The sequence below is a fragment of the Schistocerca americana genome, chromosome 4 (assembly GCF_021461395.2).
Source record: "Schistocerca americana isolate TAMUIC-IGC-003095 chromosome 4, iqSchAmer2.1, whole genome shotgun sequence".
Lineage (NCBI taxonomy): Eukaryota > Metazoa > Arthropoda > Insecta > Orthoptera > Acrididae > Schistocerca > Schistocerca americana.
In genome coordinates this window covers 240,103,780-240,131,655 of record NC_060122.1, presented here as the reverse complement: position 1 = coordinate 240,131,655, position 27,876 = coordinate 240,103,780, and the positions used below count along the sequence as shown (strand labels likewise).

The window sequence follows — 27,876 nt, the reverse complement described above, 5'->3', positions numbered from 1 at the left end:
TGAAGACTGCGGTTGCATTTTCACACTTCGAACAGCGCGGTCAAAATCAGTGCGCTACAGAGATTAATTGCCTATTACTTTCCTCCACAGATGTTACACTTTACTGTTCCATTTCGACCAAGGTCGTCTGTAACAGAGGCAGGCGTTTTTTCGACTATAGCAGCATGATAGTTTAATTTTATGTTGGAAAGCCATGCTATTATTACCCTTTAAAAACCAGTAAGCTTTTAAATACCTCATGAGCAAGAAATAGTATAAAAGTCAGTCATCGGAAAGAATACCGAAGAATCTCTTATACATACAATTCTCAATGAGATACCTAAAACATTGAATAAGCGCATCTACCCCGTAAAATGCCTTTTTATCCTTAGTTTCCTCATCACGTTTAATTTGTGCATACATTAAAATTAGTCACACCAAAGGCTGTGGTTTTAAATATCTGTGGAAATGCCAGAAGCTGTATGACAACAACCATATGACACAAGTACTTACTGAGTAAAATGTACAAACGTGTGACGGCGAATATCTTGTACGGGTTGCTTGAACAGGTACCAGCAACTCAGATTGTATTACCGACCTCTGTTAAATTTGTGTAACCAAATCTTTGTATTAGATTGGTAAAACACTAAACAGCACGTTTATGTTTTTCATTACCATCTGTTTGTTTACACTTTTGCGAACAGAATGCACAGTGTCTTATCTTTTATTTGAGAAATTTCCAAATGGTCCTGCCTGCATGTTAGTTTTTCTGCGATATTTATCCAGAACTAGCAGTAAATGTAGATGTTTAAAACGTTAGCCACAGTGGAAATCTTTATACGGTATGCAATTCGCTACAAATCAATTTTCAACTTTGGGGCATAACTTTTAGGATTCGGATTTATTGTTTCCTAACGACGTCGTTTGCAGCGGGAGTGTTTGGCCTCAATAGACATTAAGAAATTCGTATTATACAGAAATCACGAATAATTGCGGTTTATTATCGGATCTCAGATTTTTCTGAATTGGTTCTTTATTCTGAATGACCATTAAAGGAAGGGACAATATTTGTCAGTTGGCACAAGATTCCGACTCATATCTATTTTATGTTTTTATTACACTTTTTTAGCGTGGTCCCACACAGATTTTTCGTAAGAAATGTACAAAGTTTCATATTGGTTAAGAAAATAGCTTACTAAAAACATGAAGGAAAAATCGTAGAGAAACTTTGTGATTTTATCCCTTGTGGTACATATTTGAGGCTGCAACAGAGCCTGGATCATGGGAAAACGTGATAGGTACCTGTTGATTTGGTATTCTGTCTTATGAAAATATATTGAGTCAGCCATGTTCAGAATCTACCAAGACGAAAATGACGATACCAAGTCCAAACATATTTTTATTTTATGGGTTTGCAAAATGCTGATGCTATGTTTGTTGGATATTGTCACAGCTTAAATCCAGATCATGTTGAAATGAATGTAGGGTACCGTATTTTCTTCATGGTGTCTAGTATTGGTGGTACATTGTGTATAAACTTTTTGTATGCTCTTGATAAACAATTAAGAACTCTGTAGTCCCTGAATGCGACAGCAAAATATCATGTGAAATTACACAGCCACTAGTACAGGACTAGATCACTGTCATTCTGTATGTAGCACTTATAATGGTTGTATAAAGAAATATTGGTAGGGTCTACTGTAAATCATGATTCTGTTTCAACAGGTTGAGGACAAGGGCTCATGCAGTGCATTAGCTATTTAAGTGTCTGATGTGTTACTTAATTCTATTTTTGCATTAGAGCACCATATATTTTTTTCTAACACAATGAATATGATCAATCATTGAGTTAAAATGAAATTATGATTGGAATTTGTAACATTCTTAGACAAGTTCTTTACTTTTAAATTTCCACTTGTTGTATACAAGATGTGGCTGTGAAGCTTTTCTTTTACTATCCTGTGGCTTATTTTCTCCAGCCACAATCAGATTTTACTGTAGGGATTCTGCAGGATTAACAGCCGATAGTGAATGAGAAGTATTTATTTATTTATTTATTTATTTATTTATTTGTTCATATAAATCTTTTTTTCAGTACATATATTGTACACAGGATATTGGACAGAAAATCTTTTTAGCTATTGGTTTTTTAAAAATTTTAAATTTTTATGACAAATTTATGACAGTTAATAATTACAAATTTTTGAAATACTGTATATTTATAACTTATTTCCTACAGTTAGAGATTTGAGGCCCTAATGGCCTTAAAATTTCTCAAAGAAAATACTGTATAAGGAATGAGATGTGCACAGTTGCATGATTTTCAATAATAAATTGACATTTTATGTTTGTGGGAATGTGAATAGATACATTAAAGGGGTGGGAGGGATGCAACATGCTTTACAGCTTTGTATGCTCCACAGGATATGGCACTGGGGAAGGAAAAAAGGTTTTACATTGCAGATTCACGTGTTTTGTTGCTCCACATTTCTTAGTTGAAGAAAAGTCAACAAAAAAGAAGTTAAAAGTGTAAGATGATGAAAGCAAAAAGTAAGTGAAGTACATCAGACATTTAGTATTCCGTTAGACCATTTTTCAAATACCTGCCAGTTCTCCCTGATTTAGTTTCTTGTAGTGTCTGTGAATCATGAAAGCTGATTGTGAGGATGTTCAGCAGTACAAATTTTCATTTCCTATTGACCAATATTATTATGAACATTAACTTGAACCATACTTCCTTCCTTCCTTCATCTCCTAAACTTATCCTTGACATCTCATGCTTAATAGTTACTTACACCAAAGATATAAGAGCAGTTTCATTGAGGCAGGCACACAGTGAGTCTGTCACATCAGACTTTGAGTAAGGATGATTCTAAACACAACAATGTGTAAGAATTGTAAGAAAATGAAATGCCTGCAGCTGTCCTTATGATTTTATTTATTTTGTAGCTACAAGTTTCGGCATTTCAGTGTGCCATCTTCAGACTGTACTTGATGCTGAAGGCTGTTGACACGATCCCTATACACCACATCAGTGGCCTTAACTGGCTATGCAGACATTCTGTCAACTTTGGTTAAGCACTCCAACCATCAACTGCCAACTGAATCACTCAACTGGCAGTTGATGGTTGGAGTGCTGAAACCAAAGTTTACAGATTGTCTGCATAACCAGCTGTGTTGGCCACTGATGTGGTATATATAGGGATCGTGTCAACCCCTTCACTATTAACTATGGTCTGAAGATGGCGCATGGAAGTGCAGAAACTGGTAGTTACAAAATAATAAAACCATAATGATGGGTGCAGGCGTTTCATTTCCTTACAATAGTAAACAGCTGTGGTACCCAATACCTCCTGTCAAAAGGATGGACATACAAAATGTGTGAGAATAGTTAACGTGCTTGTACGCGCATAAAATAGTAGTGTCTTCATCGGATGCACATCAGTCAGAAATTTTGATTCCAGAACAAGAAAAATTTGATCCTGAAAACCATGCCACATTTTACTTATAGGTGGCATTTTTTAATTGTGTCAGAATCACCTATCACATTTATTTTATGTTGCACATTGTAGGTAACAGTTACTGTTTCTCTAAAAAGAGATTTGTATCTGTTTTGCTTTTATATCTGAGTAATTAAGACATAAAAAATCAAATGTTGAGCAAAATTGTATTTGTGATGTCATTGAGCAAAATTGCATTTGCAATGTCATTTATGGAATGTGCATTCTATTTTTCTTTTTCCAGTTTTCACAGTTGTCTGAAATGGATTATTATGATTTGAAGTGATACTCCTTATCCAGTAAAGCAATGAAAATACACATTTTGGTTTCATACCAATTATGGTCAGGATAAGATGGAAGTTGACAGCAGCTCCAGGTTTGGTTCTGTAAGTATTTAATCTGATATGGGCCTAATTGTAACAATAAGTTTTTATGGTGCAGATTAAAGATTTGATATATGAAGGGCTTAGGTGAATTACAGCTCTTTAGAAACACTATAGCTGATACTTTTGAATAGTGAAAACATTGTTAAAGAATGGAAGAGCATCATAAAATAAACACTAAATATTAATCCTTTATTTGTGGGTATTCTGTAATTTAATAAAGAAGAAACCATGATGAAAGGATCAAAAAATGCAACAACGGCAGAAAGGGAATTCAAACAACAAGACTCTGAATGATTTTTACTTACTTGCTCATGGAATCTACTAAATAAAACAGTTCAACTACCAATGGAGCACAGGTTCCAGTGACTCCCTGTTACACACCCCAGATGTCTGAGAGGGGCTTTAGTGGCAGTTCAAAACTAGCAAACTCCTCCTAAGTGTAACTTTTTTTAGTTGAAACCTCTACTGCTAGGTGTATAAACACCATTTTTGGATTAAAAAAACTGATGAAAATGTTAAATTTTGATAAAACTGCACAAAATCATTCTATCTGTAAGACTTTTGTTCTGAAGTTGTCACTGTCTATTGTATCTTCCTCTCTTACGTTGCTTTCTTCTTCTTCTTCTTCTTCTTCTTCTTCTGAATGAGGCTACTTTGGACCACACTTGTTCAACTGTTGGGCTTTGATCTATGCCTAGTACTGTTGCATCCTCTGTTGGTGTAACTCCTTCCTTTCTTCTGTCCATGGGGTACCTTTTCTTTGGGGCTTTTCTTGAAATCTTCGGACTTCCTTCAGAGTCAGTCTCACAGACTGTCTGTTCTGGAGATCAGTTATTCCCAGTTCTTTAATGTCCTCGTTTTCTGTTAGCCAAGTGGTGCGAACCTTCTTGTTTTGCCAGAAGGTGAACAGATGGTTGGTTAATCTGTTTGAAGGCAATCTTGCAACATGGCTATAGAAAGTTACCATTCTTTTTCTTGCACAGTCAGAGAGCCTCTTGATATGTTTGTAGGGCTCATAGTTATGCCACCTTCTGAAGTTCTCAGGTTCTTCTATCGGGCCTAGGATCATCCTGAGGGTTCTCCTCTCTCTCTGACTTCCAATTTCTCCATCAGACCTCTCCAGTTCGTAGAAAGGCATTCCATGGCATATAGGGCTTCTGGTCATATGACTGTTGTGTAGTGCTTAAGTTTCAGGTTGCGTGGCAGGCTTTTCTTGATGTAGGTGTTCATAGTCGGTCGATAGGCTAATTCCAACTTGTTGACTCTCATGAAGAATGACGTTTTTTTCTGATAAGTTGGGTTCAATCCATTTGCCGAGATACTTAAATTTCTCTGTCCTTTTGATCTTTCCCAGGTCTAATAACATCTTTGTTAGCTTCTTTGATGCTGGTGAACAGCTGTTTTCTCCCGCATCACTTGAAGACCGACTTTGGGTGCCTGTTTTCTGAGTTAGTTTACCTGCATTGTTGTCATTTCAAGAGAATCAGCAATCAGTGTCATGTCATCTGCAAAATCCAGGCAATCTACAATCAGTCCTTCATTCTTACGGCCCAGGTAGCCACCACTCTGGACACCAGAATTGGTCAGTTCTTTGCGCCGTTCTCTCTCAACCTTTTCGAGGACACAGTTGAAGGTAAAAGGGGAGAGCCCATCCCCTTGTCTCACTCCAGCCTTTATCTTGAAGCTTTTTGAGATCTCAACTCTAAATTTGACCTTCGAATGGGTGTTTATCAAGGTTTCTAGAATGAGTCTGTGGGTTTTGTTGTCTAGTTCTAATTCCTGGAGTATTTTGTTAAGTGTTTCTCTATCAGCAGAGTCGTAGACCTTCTTGAAATCAACAAAAGTGACAACCACTTTGCGGTTTCTCATCTTGGAGTATGCCAATACCATTTTAAGGTTGAGGATCTGTTCAGCACAGGATCTGGTTTTCCTGAAGCCTCCCTGATAGTCTCCCAGTTGACTGTCCAGTTAATCTTCTGCCCTTGTTAATAATGCCTTGGGAGAATCTTGTGTGTTACCAAGACAAGAGAAATTCCACGGTAGTTGTTTAGGTCAGTAACATCTCCCTTTTTGTGAAGGGGATGGATCAGAGCCGTGTTCCAATCAGGTGGTAATTTCTCTGTTTCCCAGATGTTCTGGATGACCTTGGTGAGCTTGCCCACAGCATTACTTCCACCACATTTCCAGAGTTCAGCAATTATAGAGTTCTCTCCAGCTGCCTTATTAGTCTTGAGAAGTTTTATTGAAAATCTTTCTTGGCTGCTTGAATCCCGACTTCTGTTGTCACATGTACTTGAAGATTTGTTTGGTTCGTCTGTTGTCATCCACTGAAGAATACTGATCTCTCTTATACACACTCATTGTTGTCCTCTGACACACCATCTACTTGGGGCAAGTAGTGAACTAGTTATAAGGAGGGGACTAGACGGGACAGGAGAAGGATCATGACGTTTGTGATGGAGTGTAGAACAAATTGGATTATGCAGGAACGGATTAGGATATCATTACACACTGATTAATATAATTTTACAATTGATGGTTCTGTGAGACAGGTGGTAGAGGTCAACCCCTCAGTCCTAGCTTTCCCTCACTTCAGCACCATGTGCCGACTGTGTTGCCTGTTTTGTAGAGGCTTGTCAAGTGTGATTCGCTGCACTCTGGCAACACTGCTACTCACCACTGCAATCTCTCAGTCTCAAAGTTATGCTGTTCAAGGTATAGAAGGAACTTAGAGGAAAGAAGGCTGAGAATCCACAGCTGGGGAAAAAGATAAGAGAAAGTTCCAGTTGTGTGTGTGTTGAAAACTTGAACTAGATAACCACGTAGGACACATACTGAAATGTCTAGGGTTAGCTAATTTTGTTGTAAGAATAATGGCGAACTTTGGAAAAGTCAGTAATTTAAATTGTTTGCATATTTTCATTCATTTATGACCTCAAAGATAGTATTTTGAGATGGCACCTAACTTAGGCAGAAACTATTTATTGTGTGTAGAATTCCTTAATATACAGTTTATAGGTATTTGTTTACTCAGCCTGTAATATTGACAACAGCATCACAGTTCATTTATATACAATTGAAATTTATTGTCAGTAACCCTTCTGAATTTGATTAACTGAAGATATTCATAAATACAGTACCAGAAGGATAAATGATGTGCAGTTGTCTAAGCTTGCCATAGAAAGGAATGAAATATGTAGCTTTTAGATAATTCACACAAGAAATGAAATGTTTTCAAATGCAGGCTAATGTCATTTTACCTTAAGAACTACTACTATACCATTACAAAATTCATGAGCAGAAATAAGTAGGCCTAACTAATTTTAAACCTGCCCAACACTAGTAGTGACTGAAATATTGAAGCAAGTATTTTTTTAGGTGTAAAGAATAAAACTTTTTTTAACAGCATTCAAAACCTCTTGAAAAAATAAGTACAGTGATATATTGCCTGTTAATGTAGACATTGAAACTTGGGCCAAAATTATTCATGAAACATGCTAAAATTGAAAGGCAGTGTGGCTGGAAATGGCTGTTGCAGTGCTAACACCATCAAGTGAGACTCTCATGCCAGGTCCTGTTACACACAGCAAGAAAATAGGCCTACACTACTAAGACGTTATACAAAATAGATACAGGGTCAGTTAAGATTGCTGTAATCTGAACTATGTGCTGACTTCTAGTGTATCAAAAGTGCTTAGGAAAACTATTTTAGACGTGCGTGTATATTCATGTGTAAGTGAACGGATTTTGTTGGGGGGAGGGGAGGATAGCTGCAATGGAGCTTGGCATGAGAGTTCCACTTGGTGATATTTACACCACCATAACATAATATGGGTGTCATTCCATTTGATTTTAGCAAATTTCTCAGAGTCTGCATCTACATCTGTACTCTGCAAACCATTGTGAAGTGCATGGCAGAGGGTACATCCCATAGTACCAATTATTAGGGTTTCTTCCCATTCCATTCACATAAAGAGTGCAGGAAGAATGTTTAAATGGCTCTTTGTAGGCTGATCCCTTTGAGTGGTACATAACAGGTTGCAGCTTATTCCTAGAGTCGTCTTTTAAAGCCAGTTCTTGAAACTTTGCAAGTAGGGGTTTACATCTAACTACAAGACTCTGGCAGTTCAGCATCCCTATGACACTCTTGCATGGGTCAGACAAAACCTATGACCACTCATGTTGCCTTTCTCTGTATACATTCAGTATCCCCTATTAGCCCTATTGGATACAGGTCCCACATACTTAAGCAATATTGTAGAATGGGTTGTTTGGGTGATTGTAAGGAATCTCATTTGTAGAGTGATTGCTTTTCCCCAATGTTATACCAATAAAACAGTCTTCCACCTGCTTTACCCATGTCTGACACGTGAGAGTTGGGTTTCGCATAATCACTGTGAGAAGTTTCTGTGCCAACACTGACAAGCGTTGTCTCACTGTACTCGCCATTTCAGGGGATTTCAAAAACTATTAAAAAACATTGTTACATGTAAAAAAAGAAAAACATAATTCAATTTCTCAGTTGGTACAAGGATCGAGGGAATTAAAAATCAATAAAATTATTTTTCCCTCTGCGTATTCCTGAAAAACCTCATTTCTGTGTCTCAAACTATTCACGAAATAAGAGGGGTCTGTATGTCTCTTTTACATATCACAGATCATAACTTGCTTCTTGAGTATTATCTATGGAACATGTATTTAACAAAATGAGATGAGAAGCTATACTGTTCTTCATATTTATGGAACTGAATGTGAATAAATTTGGTTGTTCAGTTATTTTCTGTGAATGTATCTTTTGAATAAACTTAAATTTCTGCCTTTAAAGTGGGTCCGCATCTGATTCTGGGTGTAATGGAGTGTGAGGCTTCTTTGATGTAATCACATATACAGAATGTCTCTCCTAAGAGTCATTGAGCATTTTCTCAGACGTTTCAGCAGATATTTGCAATTTCATTTTTGCAGCGTGTAGCTGGAATCAGCTCAAACAGATACTAATCATCATGTCTTTCATGTGATGTGAAGTGTGATGGAATGTGTTGGTTTGTTTCCCATTAAAAACAAAATTATTTTTAAAGTGGAATTTTAAATGTCCATTCAAGAGAGTGCTCCCAAATTCGTTTTATCGATGAGTGTTGACAAGTACAGTGAACATGAAGAATAACAAATATAACAACAGCAGCAGTGCTGTCCTAACCCGCACTGACTGCTAACGCCATGCAGAAGTGCTGCTTAGTTCTTTGCCGGAATACTGATTATTCTTTGTGTTTCACTATTCTTGTTAATACATTTCAATAAAATGAATAATGCACTAGACTGATTTGGGATCACTGTATCAAATGGGCAAATAAAATTCAGATTCAAAAATCATGTTGTATGTAATGGGAAACAAACCAACACTTTCCACTGATGCTGGGCTTCGCATGAGAGACTTGTTGAACAGGATTTGTTTGAGCAGACTCCAGCTACACACTGCAGAAATGAAATAGCAACTATCTACCGAAACACGGGAGAAAATGCACATGACGATCCATAAGGAGAGACTCTAGGTATGTTCTAACACCTTATAAAATGTTCATCAGTGGTACTCAGCAGACATAATAGTCCAGTACATTAAGGACAAATATTTCCTTTAAATTGACATTGTAAGGACACATTCTGCTGAATTTGAGGACATGCAGGGTTCCTAGAAAATGAGAAAATGCTCGAATAGCCAGTTGAACTGTATTGAGAGTTCTTGCCCCTGTGTGCTTCACATTTGCTTTTGTAGAAAGCTCGTGTGTTGAGATGGTGATAATTGAGTGTAGATGGGGAAATCAAACTGTGATCTCTTAGAGTCCTCCTAGTCACCCTCCTGTAAAAACATTTATTAAATGTGAAAAATACAGACCCAATAACATAATGTAATTGTATAGATAAAAAAAAATCTTCTCATCAAACAGTGGCTGGAGAACACACCTATTAAGGTATTAAAGTTAGCACCTTTACCTGTGGCTTCACCTCCCTACCCCCCACCCCCACTCCCCCTCGTCCCATGAACCATGGACATTGCCATTGGTGGGGAGACTTGCATGCCCCAATGGTGCGGATAGCCACACCGTAGGCGCAACTACAATGGAGGGGGTATCTGTTGAGAGGCCAGAAAAATGTGTGGTACTTGAAGAGGGGCAGCAGCCTTTTCAGTAATCTCAGGGGCAACAGTCTGGATGATTGACTGATCTGGCCTTCTAACATCAAACAGAACAGTCTTGCTGTGCTGGTACTGCGAATGCATGAAAGCAAGGGGAAACTACAGCCAAAATTTTTCCCCAAGGCCATGCAGCTCTACTGTATGGTTAAATGCTGATGGCTTCCTCTGGGTTAAAATATTCCAGAGGCAAAATAGCCCCCCTTTTGAACCTCTGGGTGGGGACTACTCAGGAGCATGTTGTTATGAGGAGACACAAAGCTGGAGTTCTATGGAACAGAGCATGGAATGTCAGATCCAGTAATCGGGTGGATAGGTTAGAAAATTTAAAAAAGGGAAATGGATAGATTGAAGTTAGATATAGCGGGAATTAGTGAAGTTCGGTGGCAGGAGGAACAGGACTTCTGGTCAGGTGGATAAATAGTTATAAGTACAAAGTCAAATAGGGATACTGCAGCAGTGGGTTTACTAATGAATAAGAAAAGAGGAATGCATATAAACTACTATGAACAGCATATTGAATGCATCATTGTAGTCTAGATAGGCACAAAACCCATACCCAGCACAGTGGTTGAAGTTTATATGCCAACTAGCTCAGGAAAAAAATAAAAATGAAGCAATATATGATGAGATAAAACATGTTATTCAGATAGTTAAGGGAAATGAAGAATAAGAAATAGTGATATTTTTTGTGTGTGTGTGTGTGTGTGTGTGTGTGTGTGTGTGGGTGTGTGTTTTTTTGGGGGGGGGGGGGGGGGGGGAGATGACTGGGCGAAAGAAGAAAAGAGGAGGAAGCCACCTGGTAGAATTTTGCACAGAGCATAATTTCATCATTGCTAACACATGGTTTAAGAATCTTAAAAGAAGATTGTGTACGTGGAAGAGACCTGCAGATACCAGCAAGTTTCAGATTGATCTTGTAATAGTAAGACAGTGATTTCAGAACCAGATTTTAAATTGCAAGTCATTTCCAGGGCCAGATGTGGACTCGGAGCATAATTTATTGGTTATGAACTATGGATTAAAACTGAAGAATAGCAAAAAGGTAGGAAATGAAGGAGAGCTTGAGGCAGCATTAGGGCACGATTAACAAGAGTAGTGGAAAGGAACAGAGAAGAATAAGAGTGAGTGGCTTTGAAAGATGAAATAGTAAAGGCAGCAGAGGAACAAGTAGTTAAAACAATGAGGGTTGATAGAAATCCTTGGGTAACACAAGAGATATTGAATGTAATTGATGAAAGGAGAAAATGTAAAATGCAGTAAATGAAGCAGGCGAAAGGAAACGCAAAAGTCTAAGAAATGAGATTGACAGGAAGTGCAAAATGGCTAAGTGGACCTGGGGGTGTGCTCCAGCGAGATGGGTCCCGGAAAAGGCGGTGTCGCGACTGGGGCAGGTTCCGGCAGACTCGGAAGCGGTAGCAACGTCGGCTGCAGCAACATGCGCGGGAGATAGGCAGCAGCGACAGGACTGGCTTCTCGGGCTGGTGGAGGCCAAGGAAGGGGTGGTGGCACCGGCGTGGCCACCACTCGTGGGCACATCTGGTCGTAATGGCGAACAACCATGCCGTCGTCCGTACGTATTTCACAAAGCTGGCGGCCGCGAAGAGCCTTGACCACCCCTGGAATCCATTTAGGGCGAGATCCATACCCTCGTGCCCACACGTCGGTGCCCACCGAGTATTTTCCCGCACGACGGGACACAGTACAAGGCCTGACAGGTTGAAGCAGGTGCAGTAGAGTGCGCGGTTGGCGGCCATGCAAGAGTTCAGCAGGGTTGCGATCACCCAGGGGTGTGAAGCGATAAGAACTCAGAAAATGCAACAGAGCGTCATCTGTGGAAAAATCACTAAGGAATTTTTTCATCTGGCTTTTGAAAGTGCGGACAAGGTGCTCGACCTCCCCATTCGATTGCGGATGGAAGGGCGGTGCTGTAACATGTTGAATCCCGTGTCCAGTACAAAAATCATGGAAGGCCTGCGAAGAGAACTGAGGGCCATTGTCCGTGACGATTGTGGGTGGAAGACCTTCTAGCGCAAAGATTTTGGACAAAGCCAGTGTCGTCGCCGCAGTGGTGGGCGACGGACATCGAACAACAAACGGAAACTTCGAGAAGGCGTCAATCAACAGCAGCCCAATAAGTGCCGAGGAAGGTGCCGGCAAAGTCAGCGTGCACCCGTTCTCATGGCTGCGCCGGGTCAGGCCACGGAGAGGGCATTGTACGGGGTGCAGCCAGTTGTTGAGCACACTTACCACACGCAGCGACCATGTGGGCAATGTCCAAATCAATACCGGGCCAATAAACGTGCCTGCGGGCCAGGGACTTAGTCCGAGAAATCCCCCAATGGCCTTCATGCAACAGTTTGAGAACATCTTTGCGAAGAGAGGCTGGCACCATGACCCATGGAGATGCACCATCCGTGGCCAGAAGAACAACACCATCATGAAAAGACAGACGAAGGCGCAAGGCATGGTAGTTGCGAAGGGGATCTGATGCCCGGCCCTTGGTCCTGTCCGGCCAACCCCGTTGAATAAAACCGATCACCTGACGCAGGACCGGGTCCCGCGCAGTAGCCGATGCGACCTGCGAACCTGTAAGCAGAAAACCCTCGACCGCACGACGTTCTGCCTCATCAATGTGGAAACAGAGTAGTTCATCTCGATCGAAAACCGGGTCGGGGCCCATCGGCAAACGCGACAACGCGTCAGCGTTGGCGTGCTGGGCCGTGGGGCGATAGTGAATCTCATAGTGAAAACAAGACAAGTATAAGGCCCAAAATTGCAGGCGGAGAGCTGCCTTATCTGGAAGCGACGCCGATGGGCTGAACAGAGAGACCAGCGGCTTGTGGTTGGTGATGAGGTGAAACTTAGAACCATACAAAAAAACGCTGAACTTTTTTAGAGCATAAATGGTAGCGAGCGCCTCCTTTTCGATTTGAGAATAACGCCGTTGCGCATCGTTGAGGGTCTTGGAAGCATAGGCAATGGGTCGTTCTGACCCATCCTCATACCGATGGGCGAGAACAGCCCCTAGGCCATACTGGGACGCATCAGTCGCCAGAACCAAGTGCTGACCCGGACGGAATGTGGCAAGACAAGGCGCCGACTGCAAATGAGCCTTCAGGCGGACAAAAGCCTGCTCACACTCGTCGGTCCAACAGAAAGGAACGTTTTTGCGTAGCAGCTGATGCAGAGGATGAGCTACCGCCGCCGCGGATGGAATGAATTTGTGATAATAAGCAATCTTGCCTAGAAACGCCTGAAGTTCTTTTACCGTAGACGGCTGGGGTAGAGTGGTAATGGCCGCAACATGCTGATGTAGAGGACGTATACCCTCATGGGACAAGTGGAAACCAAGATACACAATGGAGGGTTGGAAGAACTGTGATTTGTCCAGATTGCACTTCAACCCAGCCGAATGCAGAACCCGAAACAGTGAACGCAAATTGCGAAGGTGCTCCTCAGTGGAGGCCCCTGTGACAACAATGTCTTCCAGATAGTTTATGCAGCCGGGAACGGAAGCCGTGAGCTGTTCCAAAAACCGCTGAAAAATGGCCGGCGCGCTGGCGACGCCAAACAGTAACCGTTGGTACTGATACAACCCACAAGGAGTGTTGATGACGAGAAATTCCTTGGAAGACGCATCCAATGGCAACTGATGGTACGCCTCCGATAAGTCAAGTTTGGAAAAGAACTGGCCCCCAGCGAGCTTGGTAAATAACTCCTCAGGACGGAGAAGAGGATAAGTGTCAATGAGGCTCTGAGCGTTGACAGTGGCTTTAAAATCACCACACAATCGCAGACTCCTGTTTGGTTTAGAAACCACCATGATTGGCGATGCCCATTCGCTGGAGGTAACAGGAAGGAGAATCCCTGAAGCTGTTAACCTGTCTATCTCAGCCTAGACTGGTGCACGCAACACCACCGGAATAGGGTGTGCCCAGAAAAACTTAGGGCGAGCTGTAGGTTTAAGAGTAATGTGGGCTTCAAAATCCTTGGCACGACCCAGACCAGCAGAGAACATGGACGAGAATTCAGAACACAATCCATCCAGCTGTTGATATGGAATATCCTCAGATATGAGGTGCACATCATCATCAATGGAGAACCCAAACAACTGGAAAGCATCGTAACCGAACAGGTTTTCAGTGCCTGCATGATCCACCACGTAAAATGTGAGGGGCCGAACAACAGACTTGTAGGCAGTGGAAGCATCAAACTGGCCAACGATAGGAATTTTCTGTTTATTATAAGTTCTCACATTTCGCGTAACTGGAGACAAGGGAGGGGAGCCCAACTCCAAATACGTGCAAGAATTAATGAGAGTTACTGCAGAGCCAGTGTCCACTTGCATGCGAATGTCTTTATCCAGAACACTAACAGTAACAGTTGTTTAACTTATTTGTTTGAGAAAGCACACAGTTAACATCCATGTCCGATGCCTCGTCCTCGTCGACAGGAACTTTAGGGGACTGACATACAGAAGCAATGTGGCATTTTTTCCTACATGAATTACACATGGCCCAACGTTTTGGACACGCGGCCCTGTAATGCTGTACGAAACAACGTGGACAAGAAGGAAGTGCGGAACGAACCTGCTTCTGTGGCTGCTGTTTTCGCTGCGAGCGTGGCAGCCCAACACGACATTGTTTACGTGAGTGAACCGCCGCCACATCGTCGGTCCCCTGGGAAACAGGCAAATTGTCCGTGTCGAAAGTGGTCTGTATAGCGCCTACATCACACCACGCGTCTATTTGCGCACCAGCAGCGTGAGACACTTCAAAAGATTGAGCGATGCTTAGAACTTCAGACGACGACGGGTTTGGCAGTTGTAAGGCACGTTGCCGAACTTCTTTATCAGGAGCAAGCCGTAGAATAGCATCCCTAACCATTGAATCAGCATAAGACTCATGATGAGTGTCTGTGACAAACTGACATTTCCTATTCAGACCGTGTAGTTCCGCCGCCCAAGCCCGGTAAGATTGATGGGGCTGTTTACGACACCGGTAGAACGCCACGCGGGCGGCAACGACGTGGGTGTTTTTTCGGTAATAGTTAGACAATAAGTCACACATTTCTTGGAAGGACAGAGAGGCAGATTCCCGTAGCGGTGCTAACTGAGATAGCAGCTGATAGATCCGTGGGGAAATCCAAGATAGAAATAACGACTTACACATAGGAGCGTCGACAACGCCGAAAGCCAAGAAGTTTTGCCGCAAACGCTTCTCATAAACCTCCAAGTCTTCAGCGGCCTCGTCATAAGGAGGGAATGGAGGCGGAGAAGAGGAAGACAGACGATGCGTAAGCAACGTCGACAACGCCTGAATAGCAGCTGTCAGCTGTGTTTGCTGTTCAATGAGCGCTTGCATAACCTGTTCCATGTCTGCCCGACACGAACACACAAATCCACAACGCAGGAACAAAAATATCCGACCTCGTTGCCAAAAAGTGTTATAACCTTTAATCACTAATAAATTGTGTGGATATACAAACGTAGAAACAATAGCTGGTTACATGCTACCAATTCCGTATCGGTCATTCGACTGCCATGCCGTGACATGCGGCCGGCGCCGTTCGTAGCTAGGTGGCGCTTCCGCACTCAGCAGAGTTGCGGAGCGCCTCTATCGCCGTTTGCGCTTACTGACGTGGTGGCACTCTTAAATGTCGTGGCACTGTCACAACAGAATTCTTTACAGAAGAATGGAAAAGCGTAGAAACTGACCTCAGGGAAGGTGAGATTGGGTCCCGACGAAATGTAGGAACACGCAAGGCAATACTGAACCTGCATCTTTTCATAGGAGATAGGTTAGGGAAAGGCAAACCTGTGTTTATGGCACATCTAGACTTAGAGAAAGCTTACGGCAATGTTGACTGGAATAATCTCCTTGAAATTATGAGGGTAGCAGGGGTAAAATACAGGGAGCAAAAGGCTATTTACAACTTGTACAACTTGTACTGAAACCAGACTGCAGTTACAAGGATCGAGGGGGCATTAAAAGGAAGCAGTGGTTAAGAAGGGAGTGAGACATGGTTGTAGCCTATCCATGATGTTATTTGGTGTGTACAGTAAGGAAGCTGTAAAGGAAACCAGAGAAAAATCTGAAGTAAGAATTAATGTTCAGGGAGGAAAAATAAAACCTTTGTGGTTTGCCAATGACATTGCTATTCCCAAAGACAGCAAAGAACTTGGAAGAGCAGTTGAATGGAATGGACAGGATACTGGAAGGAGGATGTAAGATGAACATCAACAAAAGTAAAACAAGGACAATGGAATGTAGTCTAATTAAATTGGATGGCTCTGAGGGAACTGAGACCCTTAAAGTAAAAGATAAGTTTTGTTGTTTTGACGGCAAGAAACTGATAATAGCCAAAGTGGAGAGGATATAAAATGTATGTTTCTGAAGAAGAGAAGTTTATCAACATGGAATATTGATTTAAGTGTCAGGAAGTCTTTTAGAAAAGTATTTGATGGAGTGTAGCCATGTAATGAAGTGAAACATGGACGATAAACAGTTTAGACAAGAAGAGAACAAAAGCTTTTGAAATGTGTTGCTACAGAAGAATGCTGAAGATTAGATGGGTAGATCACGTAACTAATTAGGAAGTACTGAATAGAATTAGGGAGCAAGGAAATTTGTGGCACAATCTAACTAGGAGAAGGGATCAGTTGCAAGGACATATTCTGAGACATCAAGAGATCACCAATTTAGTACTGGAGGGAAGTGTGGTGGGTAACAATTGAATAGGGGAACAAAGATATGAATATAGTAAGCAGATTCAGAAGTATGTAGGTTGCAGTAGCTACTTGGAGATGAAGGTGACTGCACGGGATAGAATAGCATGGACATCTGTATCAAACCAGTCTTTGGACAGAAGAAGAAGAAGAAGAAGAAGAAGAAGGTGGCAGCAACAAACATGTCTTCTCTTTTTCATTGGCACATGAAGAACTCAAGACTTTGTGTACAGTGTTCTTGATTGTTGCTTTCACTTTTGCTTCAGTACAGTAACGTGACGTGTGCTCAGAACAACAAAAGTGTATATGGAAATGTTTGTGCACCTGTATGTTCCAATCACAATTACTGTTCTGTGCATAAAACACATAAGTATACAAATATGGATGTCTTTGAGCACAAAATTATACTGATGAAGAACTTCATGAGAACCTTTTTGACATGACTGTTAGATGATCACTTATATTCGACGATGTAATACTGAAAGAAACTCAAAAAAACTATGTGCTAGTTAGTGGTGAATGTATGACTGTGGAATTTTTTCCACCCATTACTTATGTCTGAATTGTTACATTATTTAATTGCTGTTTCAGTTTCTCCCTTAAGTAAAAGTAACTAGTGTGTAAGACAAACTATTGTTTGTTCATTAAATGCTCCTAATTTTCTTTTATAGGAGGTTCTTGAAATGGCATTTGTACAGATTCCGGGTAGCTGTGAAATCACTTTTCTACAATCATTTTACAGATCATTCTTATATTGTGGACATTTGTATGGAGCCAATATTTTCATTTGTGGACAACTTTGCAAAGATTTTAGGACCAGTAAGTAATTAGTTTTTATATACAATTGAGAGTAAACTGCTTAGTTCCTAAAATGAGTTAGAATTAATGAAAAGTAATGTCAGTGGATGAATCACCATCTGAAAATGTGGTGTACTGTAGTATTATGCACATTCTGAACACACTGACGTATTTGCCATTTAGCCCAAGCATGTACATTACAGAAATCGTGCTGCTTGTTCATATTCTGACAGCTGATTTCATGATTATGCTTTCTTTTGCAGCACCTGCTTTAATTTCTCCTCACATTTTCAGTCTTCCCATTTCGGATGTATTCTTTCCTTCTATATTTCAGTGTGTTCTCGAATGTCTACTTATTTTCATTACAAGTGCAAAGGCCCAGTTTTTTGCCACTGTTTCACTGGTTACTTATCTTCATCTATGCTGTTCTTTCTTTTTGAGACTATTTTGATCTGTTACAATTTTTTTTTTTTTTTTTTTTTTTTAAATAGAAAAGCACTCAAGAGTGGTCCAGAAGAGGACAGTTTGAAAGGAATGAAGCAGCTTTTATGTTTACAAAAACCTCATTTGACATATTAATCTGTAAATTTTCTAAATTAATACATTTTAACTACATTGGTAGTTATTTTGTTTGCTTCTTCATCAAGTAATTGTGTTCTTTAGAGTCCACCATGGGCGTACCCAGCGAGGGCGGGGGGGGGGGGGCAGCTGCATTCTTGTATTAAAAATGTTTATTAATAGCAGTTTTTCACTGGTTTATCTGTTTTACTTAATAAGAAGTGCTATATGTTGTCTCGAGTCCTTGTTTCCTGAGACTAGTATGACGCCCCCCCCCCCCCCCCCCCCCCCCCCCCCTCCACACTTCAGATCCTGGGTACACCCTTGCAGTCCACCGTAAAGATCAGTCTTCACTCATGTAGGATGGGTTGAGATGTACATTAAGGAAGAGAAAATTCAGTATACCAGGGAGATTGAATTTAAGAGAAACAAAAGTGTTACGCATAAAATAATGCTTTGGGCGAATCTATAATGTTTCATCATTGTGACGGGAACTGTAAAGCAGGCATTAAGGTTTGCAATTAATCAATTATTATGTATTTGCTTGTAAATATTATCAGGCTTTCTGTAAAACTCTATAATTTTGTAATTTTCTTTCCACTTACACCCAACAATTTTGGAAACATTGTTCCTACACTTGCATCAGCTGTCAAACTTGTAGCTATCTGGTATGTTATATTTTTCCAGAAGATTGAGTCTAACTAGGGGAAGACCATATATGCCAGTACCCATGATCTTCAGGAATTTATTCGTAACCACATTGGTTGAGTGTCTGTAACACAAAGCAGTTTTTGCCAGATATTACAGACACATTTTCCACACTCTAATGTTGTTACCATTAACTTATCTCCTTTCAACATTGGTGATAATTGTTTATTATTTTCTATTTCTAACCTGACCTGCATACTCATTTGATCTAGCAGAAAATTATATTTGTTATAGAGCACATTCTTACATTATTTGTGGGGTGTGAAGTGTGGTACTGCTGCTGCATTTTCAGTAGTATTGGTGCAGCAGTCATGTGCTCAGGATTTCTGTACACAGTGTTTGCTGCCATGCAACTCATGCATTCAATAACTCCTTCATTTAGACAGTGATATGAGTGCCCCTGATGATTGTAACAAGTGTTCATTTTGCAGTAATGGAACACTACTCTCCACTATTAGCAGAGGGTCGATTTGTCTGATTGTGATAGATTTTTCAGTGTGGTAGGATGCAGGCAATCAGCTCACTCTATTATTTGTGTATACTGTCACCATTTACATTAAAGCTGTTAATTACTCCTTTATTTACAACTTAGATAATGGTCCACTTCACCCAAATCAGCAGCATGACATTGACAGATGTACTGTCACACATAATAAATACCCAGTACAGGGGAATTAGGCGTGTAATGGCTGCTACATCCATAGCATTTGTTAACTTACACATGGCTCATCAAATGATGAGGATGTGGGGGAACTCTGCCACTGGATATGTCGTCGGTGCACTTTACTGCCTCCTGACTCTTGATTTGCTGGCTTATGCCAGTGTGCTGCTCCTTTCAGCTAGGAAACTTTTTGGTTGCTGCCACAAAACAGTGCCTCTCTGCATCCACATTACTACTGCTATTGCTGGTTCTGAAGTAAAGCACTACATTATTAGCCATCCCTCCTATAACTTATTAGTGTAAATTAAAAGCAAGATCAATATTCACATTAAAAATATTATAATTTCACCTGTATGTATATTGCTGATAGTGTTCTGCGTAAAATATTTTTTCCCAGAGTAACTGCTTTTATTTTATATGTGCCACATTTTATCAGGTGTATTTTTCTCTGATATTTGGCAGATATTTGTAACTTAGTTTTTGCCACATGTAGATAGTCAGCCCAACTGATTATACTTTTCAAACAATGGGAAATTCAGGATGGAATGTAATATTGATTACACTTTTCATTTGATGCCCATGATTTACTGAAAACATTGCTATATTTCTCACAGCAAACAATCTGTTTTTTGATATGGAATTTTATCCGCTCATTGGCTAATTTGATACTCATTTTATCAGCTGGTATTCACGAGGACAGTAAAACATGAAAAATGAACAATGCCTGAGTAATACAGTTGCATGACAGTAGCAGACAGTGTAATGTGGGTTGGTACATGAGATGAGTCAAATCGAGTAAGGAAAATATGCTGAAAAATGCTTGCATATTTTCTGGTGTCTATTATTGTTATGACAATGTTAAAGATTTATGAAGAGTGAACCATGTAGTGGACCTACAAACATAGTCCAGTGCAGAATCACTTTCAAGATGTTTTTGCTAACAGCCTGACGTTTCAGTTTTTGTTCCCATAACATAATGATATCAGTTGGATTTCATTATGGTTTCCAAATTCAAAACAGCAGAAAGTGGAGGAAATATCCCTAAACAAATTTATTTGCAGTTTTTAATGACAGTATTTCACAATTGAGTCTAAACAGCTAACCATTTACTTACAGATTTCTTTTGCTGCACAACATTTACTCCATTTCTGCAGTATAGATTAACTTCCCGAGTTACTAAAAACAATGCACCATATATATGAACATTACTTTATTAACAATTTTGTCATCCTGAAATGTACTCGACTGATTACAGTGTCACTTGTGTAAACTTCAGTAATCCTTTCATGAAAGAATGTTGCTCATTAAATAAGTTTTTGTGACCGAGCTCACAGCTCTCAGTGGCTACTAATTGAAACTCCTCGTGTAACTATATTGTTGTGATTTTCAGCGTATTTATTTATTTGTTTTGTTAGTCCGCCATCTAAGGACAGTGATAAGCTTACAGCCATTACGACGGTTGTTCTTAGTTGGTTTTTTTTTTTTTTCCCCAATTGCATTTAAGCCAGATGTTTCTTTCAATGCGTTGTGTCTAGTACAGCATTCATCTGACCATTGTTTATCAGATGTTCGTTTCTCATCTCAGCAAGTTTCTAATGTCACTAGAGCACTCTGAAGAAGTCTTGGTTTCATGTGTTCTTCAGTTGCATATTCATTTCCTCTTAGAGTTCTTTTTCATGTTTATGTGCCGCTGGATATTCCTATTTTTGATTTAGAGGCAAAGATGTTCAAAATGCATTTTGTCCCTTTGGAATTGTTCATTTTTCATACATGGCCATAAAATCAAACTGTGTCATTGTGCATTGTGTCTACATATGTTTCTAATTTAGAAAATATTTATTTTAATTTTTTATGTAGATCCTGTTTTTGTAATTGAGACTCGTTGTATTGTATAGGGTCTTTCTCTCTTTTCTTTGTGATTCTGCTGGTAAACATCTCTCAAAGTGGATAAGACACCCAGCAGTGTATAGACACGTGGGCTTAGGACAGAATTTTAATGATGAGGGGATTGATTTGGGGGAGGAGACCATACAGTGAGGTCATCGGTCTCATCGGATTGGGGAAGGATGGGGAAGGAAGTCAGCCGTGCCCTTTCAAAGGAACCATCCCAGCAATTGCCTGAAGTGATTCAGGAAAATCACTTTAATGATGAATTTTTGGTATTTATGGATGATCACTTTTTGTTGTATTTTTTCCCCTCTCTTCACTGGTCAAGATAGCTCTTTGAATTATGTTTTCGTTTAGTTTCTTGGTGTTGAAATGAGAGCCAGCTGTTTTCCTCTTCCTGTTAGGTGGTATGGGATCAACATTTTTTTTTTTTTTTTCCTGTGTCTTTGAGATAAATTTGAAATTCCCCCGTCGTTGTATCAAGTGAGACCTATGTTGTTTGCTTCCTGGACAGGCAACAAGAATGTGCAAATATCAGTAGAGAATTGAGGCTATCACATAACTCAACAAAACACTTTCTATTTTTGTTGTTCTTTTTATTTAGCAGTTAGCATCCAACACTACTCCTATAGTGTTTTTTTTTCCCACAGTCTGTGTTCTAAAATCACACAGTAAGGTCTTTCATGGCATTTTGGGATCTTCATCATTTTAGTATCTACTGCATTCCATAATTTGCCTGTTTTTTCAAAAGCCTCCTGATTTTTATCATTTGTTGTGGTATGTACATTAATAAAAGTGTGTTGTGGTTGCACAATATTTTGTTAGTACATAAGTATTTCAAAGGCTGAGACAGACCTAAAGATTTTGTTATTGACAGTAAATGATGTGTTGAGAAGTAGGGTGTTTGTCGCTCTCTTTCGGACTTTGCTATCAAAGAAACAATATCCATCCAATCAAACATTTCTTTATGTGTAAAGGAAGTTTTTTGAAATGATGGTGCTAGAATTTTATTTTAGTAGAGAGCTTTAGTCAGTTACTTCTTCTTGCTGATATATTAATGATTTTATATTCAGAGTTGCCAAGAAAGTCATAATGTTGGCTTTAAGTTTGAGAGACTCTTCTTAATTTTCAGAAAACTTTGACTTGCCTTTAGCATGATTTTGTATTTCCCCAATAATCCAAGTGGGATGCTTGCATCACATTTGAGCCACGAGGGAGTCCTCTGAAAAGCTACCAGCAGAGATACACCCGTGGGGAGGCCCCCTGGTCAGAGTGGGTGGCATCAGGGCAGATGATGTGCGATGAAGCGTACCACATCATCATTTGCTGGTGATCAAATACCAGCAGTATCTAAGCATTCCAAGTCTCAGTACAATGCCAGAAAGTGCAAACCTAAATCATTCCCCTCCTTGGCCACACCATGGGAGGAACACCAGGCTAAGGATGGTAGCGAAACTTACTCACCTTATATGTACAAGAACTGATGGGTACTCCTTTGTTTTGATGAAGCCACAGTTTTTTGTAGAGCATTTAGAGAACACGTTTGGAGAGGTGGAGGGCTTGTCCAAAATGCGATCTGAGTCAGTCTTGATAAAAACAGCATCCTTCTGCCCAGTCACGGGCTTTCCTCGCTTGTAACAAGTTGGGGGATGTTTCTGTTACCATCATGTCACATAAGAGCTTAAATATGGTCCAGGGTGTTATATTCCACATGGACCTTCTTTTGCAGTCTGCTGATGAGCTGTGCTCCAATTTAGAGCAGCGAGGTATTCATTTCGTCCGGCACGTCCATCGGAGTCCGAGGGATAATCAGGTTGCCACCGGTGCCTTCACCTTGGCCTTCGAGGGTGACACCTTACCCGAGAAGTTCAAGGTGATGGTCTACCACTGTGATGTCAAGCCATATATCCCTCCCCCAATGCAGCGCTTTAAATGCTGGAAGTTTGGCCATATGTCTTCCCACTGTACTTCCAGTGTCATATGCCGAGGTTGCAGACGTCCATCACATCCCAATACTCCATGTGCCCCCATCCGTGTCGAATATGGAGAGCACCATTCTTCTTGCTCGCCAGACTGCTGGATTTTATAGAAAGTCATGGTATACAAGATGCTGGACCGACTGACCTCACTGAGGCTAAACGAAAATATGAGCGCCTACATCCTGTGGCTATGACCTCCTCATACGCCGCTGCTACGGGAACATTTGTAGCCCCATCAGTTCCGCGAATTTCAGTCATCTCTCAGATCCAGAAGGCTACACATGCCCCCTTGATGTTAGGGGCCACTTCTCCCTCTGTTGCTCCCACACCACCTACCTTGGGAGCACTGACCCCCCAACCATCGGGGACAGCAGTCTCCACTTCTCAGCTGGAGAAGCGTAAGTCATCTTCAGCTCCTCTCACCGGGAAGGGGTTCCTTGGGTCACTCCCTTCCCAGGTTTTGTTAGTGGGAAAGATGACGCCTGCCAGTGCCCAAAGTGCCCAAAAGCAGCTTGTTATAGGGCTTCTTGCTCATCCTCAGTCCCGGAGACTGAATCAGTGAAGCCCTCCCGGCCAGAGAAACCCAAGTCCAAAAAGAAGACCCCTAAGACCAAGGAAAACACCGCTACGTACAAGCTCTGTGTCTACATCTACATCTACATTTATACTCCGCAAGCCACCCAACGGTGTGTGGCGGAGGGCACTTTACGTGCCACTGTCATTACCTCCCTTTCTGGGGATAAGGTGGAGATTCTGGCATCCACTGAGGACCTAGAACTCATCAGACCCTCAGACACAAGGGATATGGACTGCTCAGGCAATAAGTCGGTGGCAGCAGGTGACCCTGAGGCATAAACTGCCTCATTGAATGTTCCATGCCTTCCCAGTCTCATGATGGCTTCATCTTCCAGTGGAATTGTGGCAGTCTTTTCACCGCCTGGCTGAGCTACGGCAACTGTTAAGCTTTACACCTGCTTTCTGCATTGCCTTCCAGAAAACCTGGTTCCCGGCAGTGTGAACCCCTGCCCGCCGTGGCTATAAGGTATATTACAGGATCCATAGCAACTATAATCAAGTGTCATGTGGAATTTGCGTTTATGTCCTAAACTCGGTCTGTAGTGAAACTGTGCCCCTTCAAACCCCTCTTGAAGCTGTGGCTGTCAGAATAAGAACGATGTAGGAAATAACTGTCTGCAATGTATATCTTCCTCCAGGTGATGCAGTATCCCTGAATGTATTAGCTGCACTGATTGATCAACTCCCTAAACCTTTCCTACCCCTTGTGGGGTGGCACCATGCTTACTGGCCGAGACAGAGATGTTGAAGCTTTACTGTCTCAGTTTGACCTCTGCCTGTTAAATACTGGGGCCGCCAAACATTTTGGTGTTGCTTGTGGTAGTTACTCGGCCATTGATTTATCCATTTGCAGCCCAGGGCTTCTCCATCTATCCACTGGAGAGCACATGACGACTTGCGTGGTAGTGACCACTTCCCCATCTTCCTGTCACTGCCCCTGTGTCAGGCCCACAAACACCTGCCCAGATGGGCTTTAAACAAAGCAGACTGGGAAACTTTCACCTCTGCTGTCACCGTTGACTCTCCCCCACATGGTAACATCGATGTGATGGTTGAGCAGGTGACTACAACAATTGTTACTGTGGTGGTAAACACGATCCCTCGCTCTTTAGGGTTCCCCCGGCAATAGGCGGTCCCTTGGTGATCGCCAGAAGTTGCTGAGGCAATTAAGGAGTGCTGGTGAGCTCTACAGTGGCATAGGTGGCACCCTTCTCTGGAGCACTTAATAGCCTTTAAGTAGCTCCGTGCTCGCGTTTGCCAGCTTATCAAAAGATGGAAGCAGGAGTGTTGGGAGAGAAGTCTCGACCATTGAGTGCCATACATCACTTTCACAAGTCTGGACGAAGACCAGACGTCTTTTTGGGTGCCAGACCCCCAACAGGTGTCCCTGGCATTAACATCAATGGTGTGTTATTTTCCGACGCAAATGTGATTGCTGAACACTATGCTCGAGCCTCTGCATCGGAGAACTACCTCCAGCCTTTCACACCCTCAAATGGGGCATGGAAAGGAAAGTCCTCTCGTTTGCTGCACGTCACAGTGAACCCTATAATGCCCCATTTACAGAGTGGGAGCTCCTCAGTGCCCTTGCACATTGCCCCGACAACTCCTGGGCAAGATCGGATCCACGCTCAGATGATTAAACATCTCTCATCTGACTACAAGCGACATCTCCTCATAATCTTCTGGTGTGATGGTGTCTTTCTATCGCAGTGGCGGGAAAGCACCAGCATTCCGGTGTTTAAACCCACTTGATCTAGATAGCTGTCGGCCCATCAGCCTCACCAATGTTCTTTGTAAGGTGCTGGAATGTGTGGTGTGTCGGCAGTTGGAGTCATGTGGCCTACTGGCTCCACATCAGGTTGGGCTTCCGCCAGGGTACTCTACCACTGATAATCTTGTGTCCCTCGAGTCTGTCATTTGAACAGCCTTTTCCAGATGCCAACACCTGGTTGCCATCTTTTTTGATTTATGAAAAGCGTACGACACGACCTGGCAACATCATATCCTTGCCACATTATATGAGTGAGGTCTCAGAGGCACGCTCCCGATTTTTTTTTTATCCAAAATTTCCTGTCACTTTGTACTTTCCATGTCCAAGTTGGTGTCTCCCATAGTTCCCCCCCCATATTCAGGAGAATGGGGTCCCGCAGGGCTCCATATTGAGTGTATCTCTATTTTTAGTGGCCATGTCCGAAAGAACAGACACCATATCCATATAAGTATATTGTTCTGGCAACACCGGCCATGACCTCCTTCTGTGCGGATGCACACACATTCCCCGAACTCTTATGGGACTTAGTAAGAAAGTCTTCCACGAGTAATGAGTGTCATGTGGTGGGACACTACGAATGTAGTGTGTGGACATACAAGGTGAGAATGTGGGTTTCACGGGAGGCGTGTGCGAGATATCCCTGCAGTTGCGCTATCCTCTGTGCCTTCAGTGGCTCAGATGGATAAAGCATCTGCCGTGTAAGGAGGAGATCCTGGGTGTTTGAGTCCTGGGGGGGGGGGGGGGGGGGCTGCACACATTTTCACCTGTCCTCATTGATATATATAATACCCGTTAGCAGCTGAAGGTATTAATGTAATTCTAATTTCATTGTGATCTGGATTGAGGGTGAGAACACACTATCTGTATTCCTCAAGAACCTCAACACCTTCTCCATTTTGTGGCGGTTCCACCTGCTTTATATTTCTTTGTTGATTGTTTATTGTCCTTGGTGTCATCATACTACATTGCTCCACTGGCTGAAAGAATGAGTTGTGGATACCTACACTGACTACTGCAAATTATGTAGCTGACAGGTGCACAGTACCGAGCGAGGTGGCGCAGTGGTTAGACACTGGACTCGCATTCGGAAGGACGACGGTTCAATCCCGCGTCCGGTCATCCTGATTTAGGTTTTCTATGATTTCCCTAAATCACTCCAGGCAAATGCCGGGATGGTTCCTCTGAAAGGGCACGGCCGACTTCCTTCCCCATCCTTCCCTATTCCGATGAGACCGATGACCACGCTGTCTGGTCTCCTTCCCCAAACCAACGAACCAATAGGTGCACAGTAGTGTTTCATAGTACTTTAATTTTACTGTTCGCAGTCCCCCAGTAATACACAGTTATATGGCCAGTACATATTGTTTAACTTGCGATAAGCCTCATTAATAGTTTGCAGGCGAAACTCCACATACTGATACAATAGTTTACTGTTGAACATCTACAAGCAGTAAAAACATAACCACAAAGTCCACAGTTTTTGAAGAATAATCAGGTACATATGGAGCAGTCACTGTCATTGGTTTTTACACACAACCTAATTGTTTAACACTTATTTCACAAGTAAATTGAAGCATTGTTGTTGTAATAACCAGCAGAGGTTTCTCGTCTGAAACTTGGCCATGGATTGACTGTCTTGTGACCTAAAATCGGGCCCTTATATATCATTACAATAATCGGTACTGAAACTACACATTGTTTGAAGATAAATTTACAGAAATTACAATTAAAACTTAACTCATTAAATTAACTGAATACATCAAAAAATTGGTTCTTTTTAACAGTTTCTTCTACTGCAAGAGTTAGGCCGAATTATTTGTTTAAATCATGAAATTAACGTATATAGTTATGAAAACAATACTTTTGATAAAACTGTTAATTACCTTGAAATTAATTCAGCACTGGTTTTGCTAACATGTTTTCTATTAGAGCCAAATAGATACTTTAAGATTACTAGTATTTCATATTCCAAATGTTTATAATTAGTACAGAATTTATATCTGTTTGTACGTCAACAGTAGGATTTAAGTTAAGAAACAATTACTGATTTCACCCTATAGCAAAAGATACTAACTAGGAATAGTCAAAATAATATATAAAAACAAAGATGAGGTGACTTTACCGAACAAAAGTGCTGGCAGGTCGATAGACACACA

At 41.3% G+C, this 27,876-nt stretch overlaps 1 protein-coding gene across 1 annotated transcript in view; it reads left to right on the top strand.

The window, feature by feature from the left end:
- The first annotated feature begins 359 nt into the window (after positions 1–359).
- LOC124613872 (palmitoyltransferase ZDHHC16B) overlaps positions 360–27,876 on the top strand; it is a 95,284-nt gene continuing 67,767 nt past the window's right edge. Inside the window, exons 1-3 of the mRNA XM_047142600.1 lie at positions 360–548; positions 3,724–3,865; positions 17,451–17,598. Coding sequence (XP_046998556.1) covers positions 3,819–3,865; positions 17,451–17,598 — 195 coding nt within the window. The 5' untranslated portion in view covers positions 360–548; positions 3,724–3,818. The remainder of the gene's footprint in view (positions 549–3,723; positions 3,866–17,450; positions 17,599–27,876) is intronic.